General features: G+C 40.8%; 1 protein-coding gene and 1 long non-coding RNA gene across 8 annotated transcripts in view; one reads left to right on the forward strand and one right to left on the reverse strand.

The window, feature by feature from the left end:
- Nucleotides 1-1695: 1695 nt before the first annotated feature.
- LOC136182776 (uncharacterized) lies at nucleotides 1696-16660 on the forward strand. Its single transcript, XR_010668801.1, has 2 exons — nucleotides 1696-1906; nucleotides 15614-16660. It is a non-coding gene; the product is annotated as an uncharacterized lncRNA (long non-coding RNA).
- Nucleotides 16323-18994, reverse strand: part of ep400 (E1A binding protein p400) — a 31328-nt gene continuing 28656 nt past the window's right edge. For all 7 annotated transcript variants that reach the window (XM_065964067.1, XM_065964085.1, XM_065964082.1 and 4 more), the window contains 4 exons: nucleotides 18655-18812; nucleotides 18322-18483; nucleotides 17847-17924; nucleotides 16323-17408 (listed from right to left, as the gene is read on the reverse strand). In XM_065964067.1, coding sequence (XP_065820139.1) covers nucleotides 17088-17408; nucleotides 17847-17924; nucleotides 18322-18483; nucleotides 18655-18812 — 719 coding nt within the window. In that variant the 3' untranslated portion in view covers nucleotides 16323-17087. The remainder of the gene's footprint in view (nucleotides 17409-17846; nucleotides 17925-18321; nucleotides 18484-18654; nucleotides 18813-18994) is intronic.

An 18994-nucleotide genomic window follows, 5' to 3' on the forward strand; every position in this document is an offset into this window, starting at 1 on the left:
AAAGACAACTGGCGAGGTGCAGGCCTGGCCGCAGTTTAGTGTACACTCGATGAGTCAGGGCGAGGAGGAAGAGAGGCAAAGGCCAGACCTGTCACTGTCTGGGAGCTGTGACAGGATTTATGGATCTCTTAGTGCCTCAGAGGGGTGTGTGTGTGTGTGTGTGTGTGTGTGTGTGTGTGTGTGTGTGGTTTGGTGATGGCAGCAACCAAGGCACTGCCCATCCCCCGCACTACTTTTGTTGTACACTTTCTGACTTCATTGCAATGACTGTTCATCAGCATTGTAAAAAGCAGAGCAGACAATAAATATTAAATGTTCACACTTAAAAGATTCCAACCTCAGTTGACCCATTAAAACAAAATCACGTATGCACTCGTAGTTGATTTGTCTGATTAAAACCACACATGTCTCAAGAGATGTATTTTGGCATAGTAGTGCTTTGAGCTAATGCTAAGACACTCATAATGGTAAAATGGTCACAATGACAACATTAGCATGTTAATATTTAGCAGCCATAATGATGACCATGTTCTTTGTTCAGTGTCTACACATGCTAATGTCTGAGGAGTGCCACAAGTTTAGTTGAAGGTCAAAGTATTGGATTTATAAAAAATGTCCTGATGATGACGATGTTTGAAGAATGAGTTAAGGCGTCACCATATATTTTGATGACTCATTCAACAGGTGTTAATAAAATAAAAGACAAATCAGAGCTTGCCAGTGATATAACAGAGTTACAAAAATGTTCTGTGAGCAGCTGAAAGTTAAATGTTTACACTTTTTAAGCATTTGACAAAGTGAAAGAAGATGTAGAGACAGTTGAAGTACTTTAAGAGGACAAGGATAAAATGGCTTTTAAGGTGTAAATATTAAGAGAGGTTGAAGCATTCGTTAAGCACACATTATATATTAACACCTAAAAAGCCATTTTATCCTTGTCCACTTACATTACTTCAACTGTCGCTACAACATGTTAATTTCCTCCAATGGCTGATCACTAATGATCTCTCTCATCTCATCTCATCTTTTCTCATCTCATTTTATTTAATCTCACCTCGTCATCTTATCTCTTATCTTATCTTTAGGGAGTTCATGATTTGGTCAAAACTGAAGCACTGAGATAAATTGAAGTTGTCTTATATTGTTCTGAATTGAGCTGCAAGTGTCAGCTGAAGAGTGAATTTGTATTTTCAGTCAAACACTAAATAGACGAGAGTTGTTAAATGATCAGTGATTGAACAGAATTACTTTATTTGACTATCTAAAGCTGCTTGATTTATTTAATGGTTTTAAGATGGCTTACACATAAAACAAACATTTTTTACCTCCTACAGTTGAAAATAAGTAATGCAGAGGAATCAGAGGACATGAGATCACTGCTACTGGAAACAATACAACAGCAGAAACCAGGTCAGACACACAGTCTGTCTTTATAAAGAGCATGTTTACCACAGAATGCAGAAGAAAAGCTCAATCATAAGATATGACTCATAAAGTATAAATCAGAATAAATGATTCATTCATTCATTTGGGTAGGCTATAAACATTTTCATATGAAACTTCATTGATGATTACAGAAATAACCAGCCTGACACATCCTGACTGTTCCAGACAACACAAATATGATATATCCTTCCTCCATCAGAGCCTCCTCTCTTCCCCTCCTCCTCCGCAGCTCCTCTCCCCCCTCCTGTCTCTCCCTTCAGTGGTTTGAGAGAAGCCGCTCTTTTGGCTGCTGGATCTGTTGGCCTGTCCTTCATCTGTAACTTCCTGGCCATGGAGCTGCTCTCCTCTGAGTTCAGATCTGGTCCCCAGCTGTCGTCTGGTCTGTGGCTGAGTCTGGCCGCTTCTACCAACACGGGAGTGATGGAGCAGAGTCAGTGAGGACAGCTGCCATGACACACAGGTACAGTATATATCATTTTTGTTCTCGAAGAAATTTTGAATCAGGTAAATAAAATGAAATATATTCTTCACCTCATAGCGAAAAGAAAAGTCATCCCCAGGTGCAAAGGAACATTTTCTTGGTGTTTATAACAGCAGAAAAACACTTACTTTACTTATGCATTAATGATTACCAGTACCTTAAACACCCAATTTAGACTTTTCCTAGTTTTCTGTTTAACCTGTTTGCATGAATACTTCCCCTAGTTGTTGCATCAGAGCACTGATTCTCAAGAAGCAGTAACCTGTTCAGATAGGTGTTGGCTATACTGTCAATGAATACGTGATCAGACAAGAATGTATAATCCATCTACACCTTCAACTGGCTAGTCAGTGCAAGTAATGAAGGCCAGATAATTAGTGTCTTCTATGTGTCACTGAAATTATTGTTTTTTATATTAAAGACGTCAGGTAGAGTGCTAATATCACAGAGAATTTGCTCTGCAGCTCTGAAAAGCGTTTGAGCCCGCTGATGGTTCTTGTTTTTATTTCATGACACCGTATGGTTCAGTCTTATAGCATTCAATCATTAGATTTTTCTGACTTTCTGGGACGCATTAGAAATCAGCTCCTTTTAACAAACCAACGTTTTAAAAGTTGCTGTCTTGTCCTCTAGCAGACCTGAATCTTGATGTTAATTCCGCAACATATGATTCTTTATTTGTCACTATATCAAAAGACCGCTGTAGTAACCTAGAGTGAAGCTTCTGTGTGACTCACTATTTACAGCACTGAAATGCCAGTAGGCCTGTGTTTGGATTCTGTCAGAGATCATCACCTCTGGGGGATTTAATGAACCATGAACTGACAGCATACACATTAGCGACATAGACAACAAGAATGTGGCTGATTTTGTCTTTGCGTTTGAGTTGAAAAAACAGAAACAATCCTGTGCTTAAATTTGCACAACTAACACAGCATATTTATTAGTGATATTTTGTTTTTTATTGTCCGTTTTTTTTTTTTAACACATCTCGTCATAAATCAAGTAAAACATCAAACATAATTGCTAGTAGCCCAGTCTGATGGCTTCTAAAAACTAGTTTAATCATTAGTCCTAATCCCAAAGATATTCTGTTCCCATTGAAGTATATAGCAGTTTATGGAGGTTCACACTAATAAGTCACCCTTCTCCCTCCTCTTTTTCTTCCTTGCCTCTCTTTTTTTCCACCCTCCTAACATTTAAGTCGAGAGAGGAGGCCCCTGGCCCAGATACCAGACCCCCATCTCCTCATGACATAGCAGTACTTGCATACACTCTTGCGTGTGTGTCTGTGTGTCTGATTTATGTGTCTTGTCCAGACTCAGTGGGAGCAGTGAGTACCGACCCCCCCATCCTCCCCCTCCTAGCCAACAAAGCTCTCTAAAAATGTGTGTGAGAGGTTTGGGGGAGGTTCCCCTGAGAGGCAAATAGAATTAAGGAGCCGACTCGAGTCAGTGAAACTATGCTATAGCTCCTCAGCTGACAGCAGGAGCACACACCCAAACCAGAGAGTATTCCCTCTCACACACAAACCTGTGTTTTTCTTTCTCATACCTGCACATTTAACACCACACTGCAGTATAAACTGTGAGAACACTCTATCTGGATCATTAATATGACCACTATTCCAGGCTAAACATCCAGAGAATATATCATTTGATACACTTAATTATTATGCCTCTAATCTAACATGCTGACACAGGCATTGAATAAATCAAGCACACAAACACACATACACACACACACACACACACACACACACACACACACAATAACACCACCAGAACTTCCTCCGGCTTTAATCTCACACATTTATTCTGGTCAGTCTTCTTACAGCCAGGAATCCACCAGGACATCTCATGTTGCATATCAACACTTCCATTTGTGCAGCGTGGGGCTTAAGTAGGTTAGAGGCAGGCATGCACACTCCACTTTCGTCTCCATGCCCTCGAGGCAGTAAACGATTCTGTCAGAGAGGCTGCTGCTCGTTATCGACATGCTCACAGGCTGAAAGTTGCGGGCGCCAAGGCAGCACCCGCACATTTTAATGCAGCCTATGTGTGCCACACAGCATCCATGATCGAGTACATTATGGATCAGCTATAATACCATGCATCGAATCATAGACAAACCCGTGGACCTCTGCAGTACAGTGAATGTGTATTGATTCTATTGTAGAACACAGATATTGATGGTAGAGGCTGCGTGGCTTTGGGCTACAAATGGAAGGGTGTAATGGTCAGAATTGCTTGTAATCAATGCTTAATGCAGAACAAACATTTAGCAAGACTCCACATCCATGCTTATATTAGCCTAGCAGATCTGTGAGGTTGTACTAAGTGACTGGGGTGTCATGCAAGTCAAAATTGCTAATATCAGCAAGCTAACGTGCCTCTGCTCATATTGTATGTCAAAGCACTTTAAACACCTGTTTTTTAAAGTTCTATACAAATCATATTATTATCATTATGATTACTATAATTATTAATGCTATCATCCTTACATTTGGCACATATAGTGAGCATAGACACCATCTCAGTGAGCTTTTTAGTATACTAACAGTAGGTCGTAGACTATTCATTTTTCAATGTTATGCAGATGACATTTGATTGTACTTATCAATGAAGCTAGGATAAATAACTATATCACTATAATTGGATGGGTTTATTAATTGATTGTTGGATAGTTGAGGGCTACAATTGAGGCTTATGAGAATATTTTTAGTTTTGCATGTACATAAGTGATAAAAACAGTGTGTCTAAAGGCTAGAAAATCGAGTTGATACAATAGATACAATCAGGGGAGCATGAATGTTTTTATCAAATATTATGGTTATCCAATCAATAATTTACTATATATATCAGGAGTCGATGTCAAGCTAGTGCGTGTTGAAAAGACAGGCTCACCAAAATCACCAGGATGTGTCAGATTGCTTCAACACTGTCAGATAAAGTATGAAGTTGATGAAGTTTGAAAGAAAACAAAAAGTGCCTAAAAATGGTCAATAGAGGAACCATAAGTTAAAATGGCAGCTACCAACACAAACATTCAGTAAAAACACCTTCCGCAATTCTCTTGGCTACCTCATATCCCTTCACAAAATGTCTGAATATCTATATGCTGCACAGCGGTTTGGCTGTGCAAGAGAACAAAAGAGGGAGTGATAGAGAGAGAGATCTGCCAACAAAAGCCATGTAGAAGTTTGATGATGCTAGTTTGTACAGAGTAGCTGTGATTGGCTTAATTACGCACAAGCTAATTGATTGATTGGTCGTTTAATTAGGACCAAATCTGTTCTTTTTTTCTCATAGACACATGTCAGAGATACATTTAGAACATTTCAATTTAAAATTGTTAAGCACTTTTCCCACCGAGCGATACGTTTCACTTCAGCTCGGTACGGTACACATTTCTTGACGTTTACACAGTCAGAAGTTGGAAATGATACCAAAATAACCGATCTGTACCATCCTACTTTTTTGCTACCCTTTTGATAGGTTGCCAATCATACCAATCCCACCCTAAAGGCTGGAGCTAGACATAGTTAATTGTTCAAAAAAATCATCACTTGTGCACCATGTGCCAATTATAATAAAGGACAAATACATATCGTGTCATGTTTAAATATCTCGTGGATTTCAAGAGAGTAATTTCAAGGCTGTTTTTTGCACATGATATGAAAAGTAGTACTGAGAAGTATGCTGCAGAATGTGGAGTTGTTAAACAGTTTGATGGCCACAGGTAGAAAGACTCCCTGTGGCCATCTGGGCTAATACTTTGTGGTCTGGAATATCAGGAAAATAAAACTTTTACTTTCTGGTGGTGCTCGAGGAAAAGTCAAGGGACAACTAAATTCATTACTATAAGTACCACTAATTTTTGTGTAAAATTTAAAATGTTCATGGCATTGCAGCCAACAGTTTATGTGATATTTTAGCCTGTACCAAAGTCTTGGATGAACTGACCACCCAAAGTGGCACCAGTGTGGCTGAAAATGCTAATTTCTGCTGCAGCTAAAGCTACTCCTCACCTAGCCCGAGGCCTTTTACTGTATGTGCATGCTTCTCAGGCTGTAATAACAGGGATGTTATTAGATAGTTTGTCTGCATTCTTGAATCCTCAGTACACCAGCTGTCCAGGGGGCTGAGCTGAAGATTTGTGGAAGCTGTTGGACCAGAATAACAACAGTCAGATTGATGACCCCTGTTCCTCTGCAATGCACTGACTCGTTGTATTTCACCAGAATTTGTAGCCGTGATGTGTGTATTTGCAGCCTGTTTGTACTGTACAAAGGCATAGGTTAACTGTAAAAGGGAGCCTCATCACACACACTGTGGCATTTACACAGAGGAGTGCACACTGTGAATGGGGGTTGAGGTAGTTTATGGGGTAAATGCAGCTGAGTTGTATGATCAATGTGTTGCACCTGAGTTGTCTGCAGCCCCCAAAGGCATACATGTGACAGTGAACCCCATTATCTCCCACCAACCTCCTCATCAAACACACGTGTTTCCCATCATAGTGAGGACATTCCAGGCGTTGCACAGCATTCCACAAAACACATTTATCATGAACCGAACACGTCCAGATAGAACAAAGATAAAACACACTTAGGAAATATCCTAGATTTCCATGTTTCTGTACAAAATGTAGAGTGATAAAAGTCATTCATAAGGTGCACTGGTAAGAAATTTGTACTGAACACATAATCTCCATGGAAGCAAATTTAAAACTATCTCAAACTGGAGGTAGGAGAGTTTCTTGATGTGATCTCTATCCCAGCTGTGTCTAACTGTTTTCTAACATGATGCTCATGAAAGTTAAGTGCCAAGTGTTTGACAATTAATTTTCATTTAATTTAAGGTGAATATGTCTAAAAATAATTTGATATATCAAGAACCCAGTAACAGGTAAAGAGGTTTAGAGACCATGGCGCTCTAAAGGCCAAAGCTCTTCTGAATTCAGTTGTTTGGACTCAGACATTAATTTTAGGTAATTATTTAAATTTTTTCTAATTTACTTTTGCTCTATTTTCAAATTAGAATGTCTTTTTTTAAGTTGAAATCATTGAACAGTTCATTTTTCACAACATTGTAGAATTTCTCATTCTCATTGTTTTGGGACATAAGTGCAAAAGACTAAGTACAATTGTCTGCGAATTTGCACAACAACCACTCTGACCTAAATCCTGTTCAAAAATGATAAGTGGATTCTCTTAAACTTTCAAAGTCTTCACAACTTCTTAACTTTCTTTCATCATTTGAACCGTCGTGTAACACGCTGAAAATGCTATTTCATATTTTCATGTTTGTTTCTGTCATTTTGTTATATCAGTGTGTCTAGTTAAACTAATTTAATTTCCAGAAGTATATAAGTTGATTTACATTTCTAAGATCATTAGTAAAAGAGAACAAGTGATAAACAGTAAATACTGTGTGTTTTATCTACCTTTTAAGATTACGACACTGGCCCTTTAAAGTAGGCTCAGTGAAGAAGACACAGAGGTGTGTGTAGGCTGAAAAACGAAGCTTGTGTAAAGCTGTGGGCATCTCTTTAATAAAAGTTGCTAAAAGTGAAGATGGACGAGTTCTGACAGGTTCATCTCAAGGGTGCAACGGTCGCAAGAACAATGTCCCATTCAGTTGTCAAAATCAGTCAGATATGTATATTTCATTAATATCCAAAACATGGGATGCTTATGGTCTCTGCTAAATTTGCAAGTGAGCCGCCAGCTGAGAGTAAGGAACGAGGAAACGCATGGGAGTCAATTTGTGGCAAATTTTCTGTATATGACTTTACATGAAAGAGCAAAGGATATTTTCTGTATACAGTACATCAAACACATTGTCACACAAACTGATTTACTGCATACATACAGATGTACTGATCTCTATGTGTACTGCTGTATTGTACTGTATGGATTTTTCCCAGTAAGCTTTTACGAAAGTAAGAAAAACATGATGAAGTGGCTTCCTATCGAGTTTGCATAGGTTCAACATTAGTGAAATGAATTGGTAATGAGAGTATTGTATTTTAAGGCCAGTGTTTCTTTTCGAACAAAGTGTGCTAAATTATGCAATTTGTGTTCAGAGATTTGCAAAACTGTGATCTGGAAGGGTATTTGAGTGAGAACAATGGGATTGTGCTTCAAGTTTTCAGGATTGTGTGCATAGTTACAGTTTTTGTGTGTGTAAAAAGGGTAAACTGTTGTGGCCAAGTAGTTGTAAAATAAGATTTAGGCTACATGTAGCAGAATAATATATAGGCCTAATTGCTGTATTATTTCTGATATAGAGCCTGCATGCCATTTAAAATAGGCTACTATTTAAATGCTTAATGTTTCAAATGTGCACCTTAATAATAAATAATATATACTGTAAAGTGTTCCCAAAATGCGTACAGTCCTTTTTCCCAGAAGAGACATCTTCAGCACTCTAGTGATCTCCAGTCATTTTTTCTAGTGTTCGTTGCAACATGCTAATCTGTGTACAAAGTGAACAAAACAATTGCTAGCATCAGCATGTTAGCATTATGATTATGTCCATGTTAGCATTAAGGTGTTAAGGTTTAGTCTACAGCAGCAGTTCAGCCATGTGATGAAGACCAAACAGAAGCACAGAAGTCACTCCTGCATGTCTTGCTACTCTCTGTGGCCATAACAACAATAATAGTAGCCTAAGCTAGCAGAAGTCTGTACATGCTGTTAAACATATCTGTGTGTCATTTTTAACCATTAGTGTAGCTTCTAGGATCCTGTGGTTACAAAGCAAGAAATCAAAGCAATAATTCATATATATATACATGTGTATATACATATATAAAGAGAAAATTGTATATACATAATAGACAAAAGAATTGCAAAGAAGCTAGCTAACAATGCAACAGTTATGTAGCTAGAAGTGGAGGAGGTTATAAAGCAAAATAAGTTGAGGTCAAGCCGGTCTTTTCTATCTTCTGAATACATAAATGAATCCTCAGAATTTTATAAGACTTGTTTCAACATATTGATCTATATAGATCAAGGTTCATATATGAATAGCCTACTGTTTTTGGGAAACCTGCAATAGGGATTTTCTACTTTTTTGCTTCAGGCTTTCTTTGTTCATTTTGGGATAATATAAGACACAAAGACTTTTCTGCTTTTAAGTGTATTTATAGGGGAAGTCAATCCTTTTATATAGATTTCTCAGTGGTATAAATAGAGAAAAATCGTGAAAGTGTGATAGTGGGTTCATACCTCCTTAAACCTTGAGGTCAACACATATTCAATCTTTTTGCCACCAGGTCAGATCCCACTGTTTCAGCCTATTACAAGCCGTAAAAAGTTATGACTTGTGAACCTACACACACTTTTCTCACTCAGTGTTCACAGCAAAGCAGCTTATCCCATGACAAAGCTAGAGGCCATGTCTGGTATGTAAACAATGACTCAACTTTTATAACCCTAAACATATAAATCCCCCATAGTCAAGGGGGCTAAAATAATGCTAAAGCACTTTCTCAGCTCCCTATGGACGTCGAGCCAGGAGCAGAAGGCTCTTTACATGATGTACATCATAGGAGGAGGAGGAGGAGGAGGAGGAGGAGAGACGGCCATCAGTGGGGGCGGATCAGGAGAAGATCAATGGGAGTGACAGGGAGTGCAGGAGGCAGCAGGAGTTTCAAAATAGGCCAATAAATAACATCCTAGAGAGACAGAAACTGCCTCCTCCTCAGCCACCACTGCCCTGTTCCTCCCCAGCCCCCCTGGCCCCAAAGACAGGGCCCCCTTGATTACTGATCTCTGAGGGGGGGAAGGGGCCCCCGGCTGCACAATACAGCTCTCATATGGGGCCCTCACTCACCCCTCGCCTCCATTTGTTGGACATTCATCTTTCAGCATGTGTGTGAGTTTGTTTAGGGGGTGGGAGCTTAGTGAAAAGATGGGAGGGGGTAGGGATATATGTGCGTGTGTGTGTGTGTGTGTGTGTGTGTGTGTGTGTGTGTGTGTGTGTGTGTGTGTGTGTGTGTGTGTGGCATTGGGGTCTTCCATGTTTTTTACATCTTCTCCCATTTAACATACCCTCCCCCTAAACACCATACCATATTCTATCTCCCTCACCACTGACGTCTGTGTTGTGGTTTCACTGGGTGAGCTGGGTGGTTTAAACATTAGCCACTTTGTATTTTTTCTCACTCCAGAGTAGCCAAGAAGAAGAAGAAGAAGAAAAAGAACCTCTTCAGCTCTTCAGTCTGGTTGCCATGCAGAAGCAACAGTTCTTTCTGAAATATAAGCCACTTTGAGTTCATAACAACGTGTACAAATAGCCCTGTGATGTTTTCGTCTCATTTGAACAGGTTGCAAAAGTCAACCGAAGAATGTCATCAGGGTAATCTCCAGTGTGGCTCAAGATTAAACATGTTTTTAGCCATGCTACTTGTGTGGATGAAAATGTATGGATGGCTAGCTGTCGGGTATGTTTTACATGTGCGCCACTTTCGTCTGGACTGACATATCCAAACTACTACTGGGTGGATTGCATTTTGTGCAGACATTCTTTGTCCCAAGTGAATGAATCCTGAAGACTTTCGTGATCTATAGACTTCTCCTGTAAGTTGCATATGTTCTTTGTAGAGAAAGGTCTAACTAATTAGTGATTGGATGCCATGACACTTGGAAGACTTTGATGTCCTCACACTCCTCCTAATACTTCAGTAATGAAGTGGACTATAGATTATTGATCCTCATTGGATGATTTTCAGTGTGGCTTGTACTTGCATGGGAAGAGTTTTCTTCAAACAGGAGAAATGTCATTCAGCCTGTTTTCTGACAGACGATACAGATTAGGACAGATTAGGACCATTTTTTGGAAAAAGGGGAGCAGGTAGCATAGTGGTTAGTGTTCACGACCCATGTACGGTCGTGTATCCCCCTATAGTCTTTCAAAAGGGCGGCCCAGGTTCGACTCCGACCTGTGGCTCCTTTCCTGCATGTCATTCCCAAATCTCTCTCCCTGATTTCCAACTCTATCCACTGTCCTATCTCTACAATAAATCAGCCCCTGCTTTATTTAGTATAATGAATCTCTCAACATTTTCCTAATTAATCTAGTTTGTGCAAGTAGGACACATGCAACAACTGAATAAAATTCAACACACTACATGAGATAAAAATGGATATGAAGCACATGAAAAAGGGTTGGTAATTTTCAAAAACTCTGTCATCGGTGGCACGCTTTGAGTGTGGGCTCATGCACGCAAGGGGTAGAGAACGAGCAGGGAGACAGGGAGGCGTGATCGGTTCATCAGATTGGTACCTCGTGGCAGACATTGGTCAATGTTTTTACATGCTTCCAACTTCTACAGATGACGGATTTTCTTTGTCCCTTTGTCAGAGCACATGAGTTAATAAAGACAAATTCAACCAAAACCAAAAAGAGAAACTCAATATTTTTTTTTGGTTTAGAATGTTTTGAAATGTGACGTCAAGTCAAGAATTTTCCCAGAATTTCTGAGTTGAAGTTGTCAATATAGAGACTCGTCACATAAATGTTCCCATTCATTAACCACATTAATACAGGGGTAGTCTTGTGAAAAGAAATCCTGTGTTGAGAACAGAGTACAATGTCTAATGAAAGATTCTATTGAGTTGTGGGAACGCAGGATCCCGTGGTTTTGATACATTACATACTAGTGACTGAAATAAAGAAAATCTGCTGCTTCTGCTCGACCATCCCTCAGAGCACTCCCTGCAGAGCTAACATTTATGAAGTGCCTCTTTAATATGTATGCAGTGTAAAAAAACAGGGGAATATGACTCATTTTTCACAGCATTAGTGGCAGTTTGCCAAATTCAGGTCAGTGTTCATAAAAATCTAACTCTTCATCACGCTATACAAGAAGCGACAGCCTCAGACTGTTACACATCCTGAGTGCTAAAGAGGAGATTATGATTTATGCTCCAAACCAGGATAGTGGATACGTTTAATTATAGTGGAGGACTGAATTTGGCACCTGGAGAAGGAGAAACTCACAGTGAGGAGTGCATTTCAGGTTGACTTTCTTCCTTCGCTTCAGTGAAGAGAGTCTAAATATTTGACAAGCACACACTGTACAGGACACAGGGGACAGACAGTAGCAGGTTGAGGAGTGGGTTCTGCAGGCAGGCAGAGTGGGGCCACACCTCAGCCAAGGTTATCGCCAGGGCTCAGAGGGGGGACTAAAGAGATCCCCTTTGTGGTTCACAGCCACTCGCTTACATGACTGTCACACCACGAGGCGTGTGTGTGGAAGATGAGAGCAGCCGAGCGTACTGAGCTGACAGAGGAGCGAGAAGGAGAGAGCTGTGAGGAAAAGAAGGAGAAGACAGGGAGAGAGATAGGAAGTGAGAGAGAGAGAGAGAGAGAGAAAAGAAGTGGGATGTGGCAGACATGTACTGAAGACCTCCTTGGTACCTTTTCAAAGTGCTGCATGACACTTCCTATCACTGTGTTGGAAGAAGTGGAGCGTGTCAGCTCTGGTGCTCTCTCACCCATCTTGCCTGCAGAGCAATTACCATGGCACCCCCCTTTTGCTCTCCCCCCAGGCCACCATCATCACCATCATGGCCCCCCTCCCTTGCAATTCAGAGAAATCAGTGAGCAGACCTGTGACTCATCATTTAGAGTAATAGGCCTGTCCTGCATTCGCCTCAGGAGTCTCGTAGGAGGCTTAAGGAGCTCAGGGAGAGGACTAACCAGAGCAAAGTCATGTCACCTTTTATCCTTATTAGTATGATTCAGAATGGAAGTAATCTCTAGATTCTTAATCTGTTGGTGGAACCAGATTTAACAAGTCTTCTGGTTACTGTTGGTAGTAGTAGGATTATTGACCAGTAGTGTTTCTTTAGGGAATAGAGATATGCAGGAAAACAGTCCATGTGGAGAGGAAAAAGGGCTGAACACAATACACTGTTGTGCAATCCCAAAACACATTGGTGGTCATCTGAAAAGGATTAAGCTTTAATTAACATATTTAAACAGATATCTTTATACAAGTGCAGCTTCTAAACCCTTTCAGACTGAATTTGCCATCACCAATTTTCGCTTCTGATGTTGCTAGTCAGACTGAACAATGGCAACATTAGGGGAAAAACAAATCTTGGAAGTCTTTCATGGCGAACAGCTAGCTACAGTGGAAGCCCCAGAAAGCTGGGCATGGCTCCCAGAGGCTTTACATTTGTCAGTGTGATAGCTGATGGGTTTCAGTTTCGGAAAAAAAGTCAAGTCAGCACCATTCAAAAAGCAAGAAGTACATTCTAGAGATGTTCAGAAACCGATAATAGTGTTGCTATGGGTTTATGATAAAATGCAGGACTGTGGATATCGCAGGAATGTCAGTCATCGCACAGCACTGATAATATAATTCATTAGAGCCACAAAGAAATTAGTTTCAGGTAAATTATCCTGAAAACTGAAAAACCTTGTGGAAAAGAAAACGCTTAGCAATAAATATATAGGTTTAAATATAAGGTAAGATTGATATTAGTTAGTACTCAGGTCTAGGTATTAGAAGGAATACTGGAAGGAGAGAATGATAAAGATTGTCTCTAGTAAATTCTAATTTGGAAGATATTGCAACTAAAACATTCCACTGACTCCCGCAAAGCATCTCAGCATGACTACAGGATGCTTAAGGTCACATGAGCAGCATTTTGACGTCAAATCAAATGTGTGTTTGCTAACGCTCAATAGCTGTTTATACACTGTGATTCCCTTATTTACAGAGAGACTGAGCCGAGGCATGACTGCAGAGCTGCATGTGTAATTTCTGTGTGTGCTACATAACACTATTGTTCCACCAGCACTGTGGTTTTCACTAAAGGGGTCGCAGTGGGTTTCCATGGCAACCTTTCAGTATAGATGGCCTGCTGCTTTTCCAATAGCGGTGATCATGAGCATCATTGGAGCAGCATCATTAGCAGGGCGCTCCCCAGGGCGGTGTGATCAGCACCAGGCCGGGGCATTAGAGAGCGTGCACAGGATGAGGGACGGAGGATTTGGCCTTTATCGTCCAACTGATGAGCGAACCTCCACTGCTTTTGTACCTGGGTGTTTATGTTTTTTTTCACCTGCATCTCTTGCCTTTTAGCCCCCCTCGTCTCTGCAGTGACAAACAAAGCCCCCTCCGAGTTGATCCCCTCACTGTTGTCGTGTCGACACACGCAATAATTGAATCATCCCTGCTTCCTGCGGCTGTCATTCACATGGCTGGTCTGCTCTGCGACATGCTTAGAGGAAGCTCGTGTTCACGGCTCTCTGCAAAGAGAGGAAAACACACACGGGAGTGAAAAATCCGCCCTCACACATTTGACTCTGCTCAGAGGCTTTAAAGACCCTCCTGAGGTAAACACTCACATGGTGGGAAAAGCTGCGGGTGTCTGAGAGGGAAGATGAAAACGATTCTGACAGCCACAGCCACCCTCCTAATGCATGACTTTTTCTGTGGAAATAAAGATATCCAAATAAAAGCCTGCACTCCAAAGAGCTGCCATGGGGGCTCCTAACACAGTTTTCCTCCAGCTGTAAACGTCTCACCGTCAGTTCTTGGATCAGAGTTTGTGTTTCTTTTACCTTGGTTTGAAATCAAAGTACAAACACTGAATGAATGCATGTTTACACTTGTGCATAAAAGGTACACTTACACCCACCCCTACCTGCTGTAAAGTGACATTTGAATTAACGGTGGCTGTAGGGAGAAGAGGAAGAGAAGACGTTTCATGAGTGCTTGAATTTCCTTTTTTATCTACAGCACTTTCCATCGAATACACACATTCACAAAGGAGGAGGCGTGAAGCATGGTAATCTATGAATTAAAGTGTGTGATTCATCTCCTCTCCTTAACCGCAGCATGACAGCTCCTGTGCTATGAAGTCTGCCAGCTGTTCCTCCCTGCAGATTGAATAAAAGCACAGGACTATTTTATCTCCCCTCATCTCTGTCAAATGGTTAAAAAAAGTCTCCATTCACAACTCCTGTATACAGTAGTAGACGTTAAAAAAATAAAAAATAATATACATAAAGGATGCGCACAAGGATGTAGGGATATCTGAGCAAAAGAAAACCAGCCCTGCCCATCTGTTCATCCCTCAGCCCGCTCTTCCACCTCACCTCCCTTGTCTCCCTCGTTTAGTGCTGAATGTGGACGCATCGAGTGCCAGCGGAGACAGAGGAGACGCAGGGTGATCTCTGAGGAGCAGATGGAGAGTTTCAATGAGCTGGAAAATCCAGAGTAGTAGTAGGCCTTTCCTCAGAGAGGACGGAGCTTGATACTGGTTAAACAGTGCCTCCCCGTGGACAAATACAGAATTGCGTCAACTCGTCGACGCAAGTTCGAAAGGATTTTGTTTTAAATTTGGTGTACTAGAATTTAAGAAGTCCTATCTAACTTATTAAGAATGTGATTTTGCAAAGTTAAATATGTAAAAAGAAAAGTTGATTTTGTCAACACTGTATTGCATATTAACACCTCTACCTTTCTGTAAAGTACATTTTGGATATATTTAATACTTATATTTTAGAGTGACTATTTTTGAGGCTATTATTTTGGACTGTAGAGTAGAATTTTTTCTCCAATCTTATGTATTTACTTTTGTGGTGCTTATTTGCTTTGATAACCTGCTTCTGTCACCTTCTGTCACGCTATATATTTATGTTTATATGTCCATAGAGGCTCAGGCTCAACAAGCTGGTGAGGAAGGCACACTGTGGTTGGCCTGGAACTGGACAGCTTGGAGACAGTGGCTAAAAGGAGGATGAGGGACAAAATCACAGCCATCCTGGACAACTCCTCTCATTCTCTCCATGATGACCTGTGGCAGATGGGCAGCAAACGTCTTATACTGTATCTAGACATATTTCCTTTGTTGACTGTGATTTCTAAATGTCCTGTGTCATTAACTAAAATCACAACTACGCAGTTATTCTTGCCGTACTAATTGGCAATTTAAAAGAATTATAAGAGCCCTTTAATTCATTTGAGTAGTGTATTTGCAGGAATCAGCAGCCAGTCGGGCCAAGCAGACAGTGCTGAGAGAAGCTTTCTCGTCTTTAAAGCTACCCTCAGACTGTCTAAAGGCAAAATGTCTTAAATGCAAGATCAACAGCACACCAAACCTAAACATTAACTGGGGAGCCAGGAATGCCCTGTGACTCACATTTTTGCTTCATTAGGTGCTTTTGTGTTTATGAAACCTACTGATCCAGATTCTGCCCTCCTCTGAGACTTCTGGTAATTAATATCAGGAAAAAAAGGAAAAGTTATTCAAACAGGACTAAAAAACATTTAGATCTATGAAAGTCCTAGTTCACTGTTCAGGCTGCAAATACTACACAGCAAACATTTAAAATCAGGTCATGTGTTTTAAGAATTCACAAGATTTCCAAGTACTTACATCGGATTTAATGAAAGGAAAAGATGAATTTGTGTATAAAAACAAAACACTTTATTACAATTAGGCTGAAAAAACCCAATGAAAACACAACTACTTTACAAGTACAAATGTTTTTCATTGATATTTACATTTTTTTTTCCTTGACATCAATAAAAAAAGACAATTTATGAGAAACACAAAATACTAAAGTACATGTATACAGTGTATTTGCTGCAATAAAAAACAAAGGACTAAAGGAACGTGCATTATTCTCCATTCAGTATCTATAGACAACAAGGGGAATAGACATAAAAGGGACTAATTATGGATACACTTATTCTAACGGACAGCTGCAAGATTTCCCATGAGCTTCAGCCTCAGATATCTGGTGATTCAGTGATAATTGTCACTTAGAAGTCATTGATGTTGTCTCTGTTGCTTGATCTATCGGGGGACAATTTTCAGTTGTGGTATTTTCAAACATTCCACATTACATTAAACAAATAAAGAGAAGGAACAATGTTGACTGTAATGCAAATTTATGGATCCCACCAGGAGTTACAGGAGTGCTGAGATTGAGTTGAAAGTTTAGAAACAACCACTGACATGTGTGTCATGTTGAACAGTTAGAATCAGATTAGAGATGGCTGCAGTGTGTGAGGTAAAGGTTTTCTGTGGTGAACAATGTGACAGGATCCGTAAGAAAAGCTTCAGCACAACGTCAGAGCTGTCACATCTGTACTGCAGGAAACAATCGCTCAATCCATTTCATTAGCTGCTCCCCCCGCTGGGCTTGGCGGGAGTTTTGGCCCTGATGCCACCCTGGCGAGCCTGACCCTTGGTGGGCTGTTGGGTCTGAGTTGGCTGCTGCGCGGTGGACTCGGCAGCAGAGGTCACTGCAGGCTGCTGGGCGGGGCTGTGTGGAGGAGGAGTCTGGATCTGAGGTGACGTGGCAGCAGTTACCACCTGCTGTTGGATGATCTTCTGCTGGACCACCTGGGCTGTTGCTGTTCCAGCGGAGATCATCTGCACCTGAGCAGGAGCGGACGTGGCCGCCTGGGTCAGAGTCACGGTCTGAGGCTGGGCCTGGATCTGAAGAGGAACATGAGCAAAACCTTAAGTTGGCTTGTTTTATCCATTCTGTCATGCATGGCGCATGTATAACGAGCAAAGAAAGTAATTGTTAAATCAGAATATACCTGAAAATTGAAAAAATTTATTGAGTCTATTACGTTTCCTTGATAAAGACATTAGATTAGGACAAAGTATAAAAAGATAAAAGATGTAACATAAAGGCATCATTTCGAAAAAAAGATGAACTGAAAGTGAATTTCTTAGTCCTCTTTCCTCAGCCAGTTCCTTGTATGTCCCTAAGACTACAGTAACATTTTTAAACTTGGTTGTAAAGACCGCCTGAGGATACGAGGCTCATAAAGAGGTTAAAGTCTGAGATAGAGAACAGACACAACCTCACATGGAAGTGATCAGCTACACAGACCTTCAGGAGAAACACTCTTACAAAGCTCCTACCTGCTGAGGAGAAGACACGATTTGTTGGAGATTTGCCACAGTGGTTTGCTGCTGCACCATTTGTGGGAGCTTAGCCACCTGATAAGAGAAATAAACAAGAGATTGTATGTCAACACACAATATTTATGTAACACTATACATACTGTGACTCACAAATCCATTCAATGATGTTCCCTTTCTTTCTGCCTCTCCCTCTGTCCTGTCACAACCTCAGCACAGTTTTAGGCAAATGGCCGTTCACCATGAGTCTGGTCCTGCACGACATTTCTGCCTCTAAAAGGCAATTTTTCCTTGCTGCTGTAGCTTTGATAAATGTTGCTTAGTGCTCTGCTCATGGTGGATTAATTATGGTTCTTTATAGATACTATAACAAAGAGTATGGTCTAAGCCTACTCATTTTGTAAAGTGTCTTGAGATAACAGGATGATTGATTAATGTGTAAATATTGATTTCTAGACTTCCACTGATGGTGTACCTGGATTTGTTGGGCTCCAGTGGGTTTCTGAGCCTGAGCGATGGATGTAGTGAAGAACTGGGTCTTGATTCCAGGTTGGAGTTGGGTGGTGGCAGCGTAGGTCACCTTCTGCTGCTGCTGAGCCGGCTGGGCTGCCTGCACCGTCACCTGCTGGGTGCCGATCTAAGGGGAATGACATAACTACAGTTAATAAAATCTCTCACCACACTTTATCTTTCTAATAGAACCATACCAAATGAACAACCCTGAACATAAGCATTAAGCACTAACGACAAACTTGTAACAAATCATGAGCTAATAAAACATGAAAGTTCATCGTCCCTGTTTGTGTACCTTTTGTTGCACAGTGGCCTGCCCTTGCTGCGGCTGCCCTGCTTTCTGCTGAGCAGCAGCTGCTGCCTGAACTGCTGCCGCCTGCTGCTGCTGCTTCTTCATCTGAAGCAGCTGCTGGACCTGTATCTGGGGGTATGACTGCGTCAGCACAGGTCCACCTAAAGAGAGGAGAAAGAGCAACTAATTAGAACTTCAGACGTTTGTCATGATGAAAAACACATGTTGAAACAACAGCATACAACAAGAGGAAATGCAACACAAACCATGCAGGCCAAATCACAAATGAATATAGCTTGATTTGTTTCTGGCTCAGTGAAAAAACTACAGGAGATGATTCTTC

The sequence above is a fragment of the Labrus bergylta genome, chromosome 2, assembly GCF_963930695.1.
Source record: "Labrus bergylta chromosome 2, fLabBer1.1, whole genome shotgun sequence".
Lineage (NCBI taxonomy): Eukaryota > Metazoa > Chordata > Actinopteri > Labriformes > Labridae > Labrus > Labrus bergylta.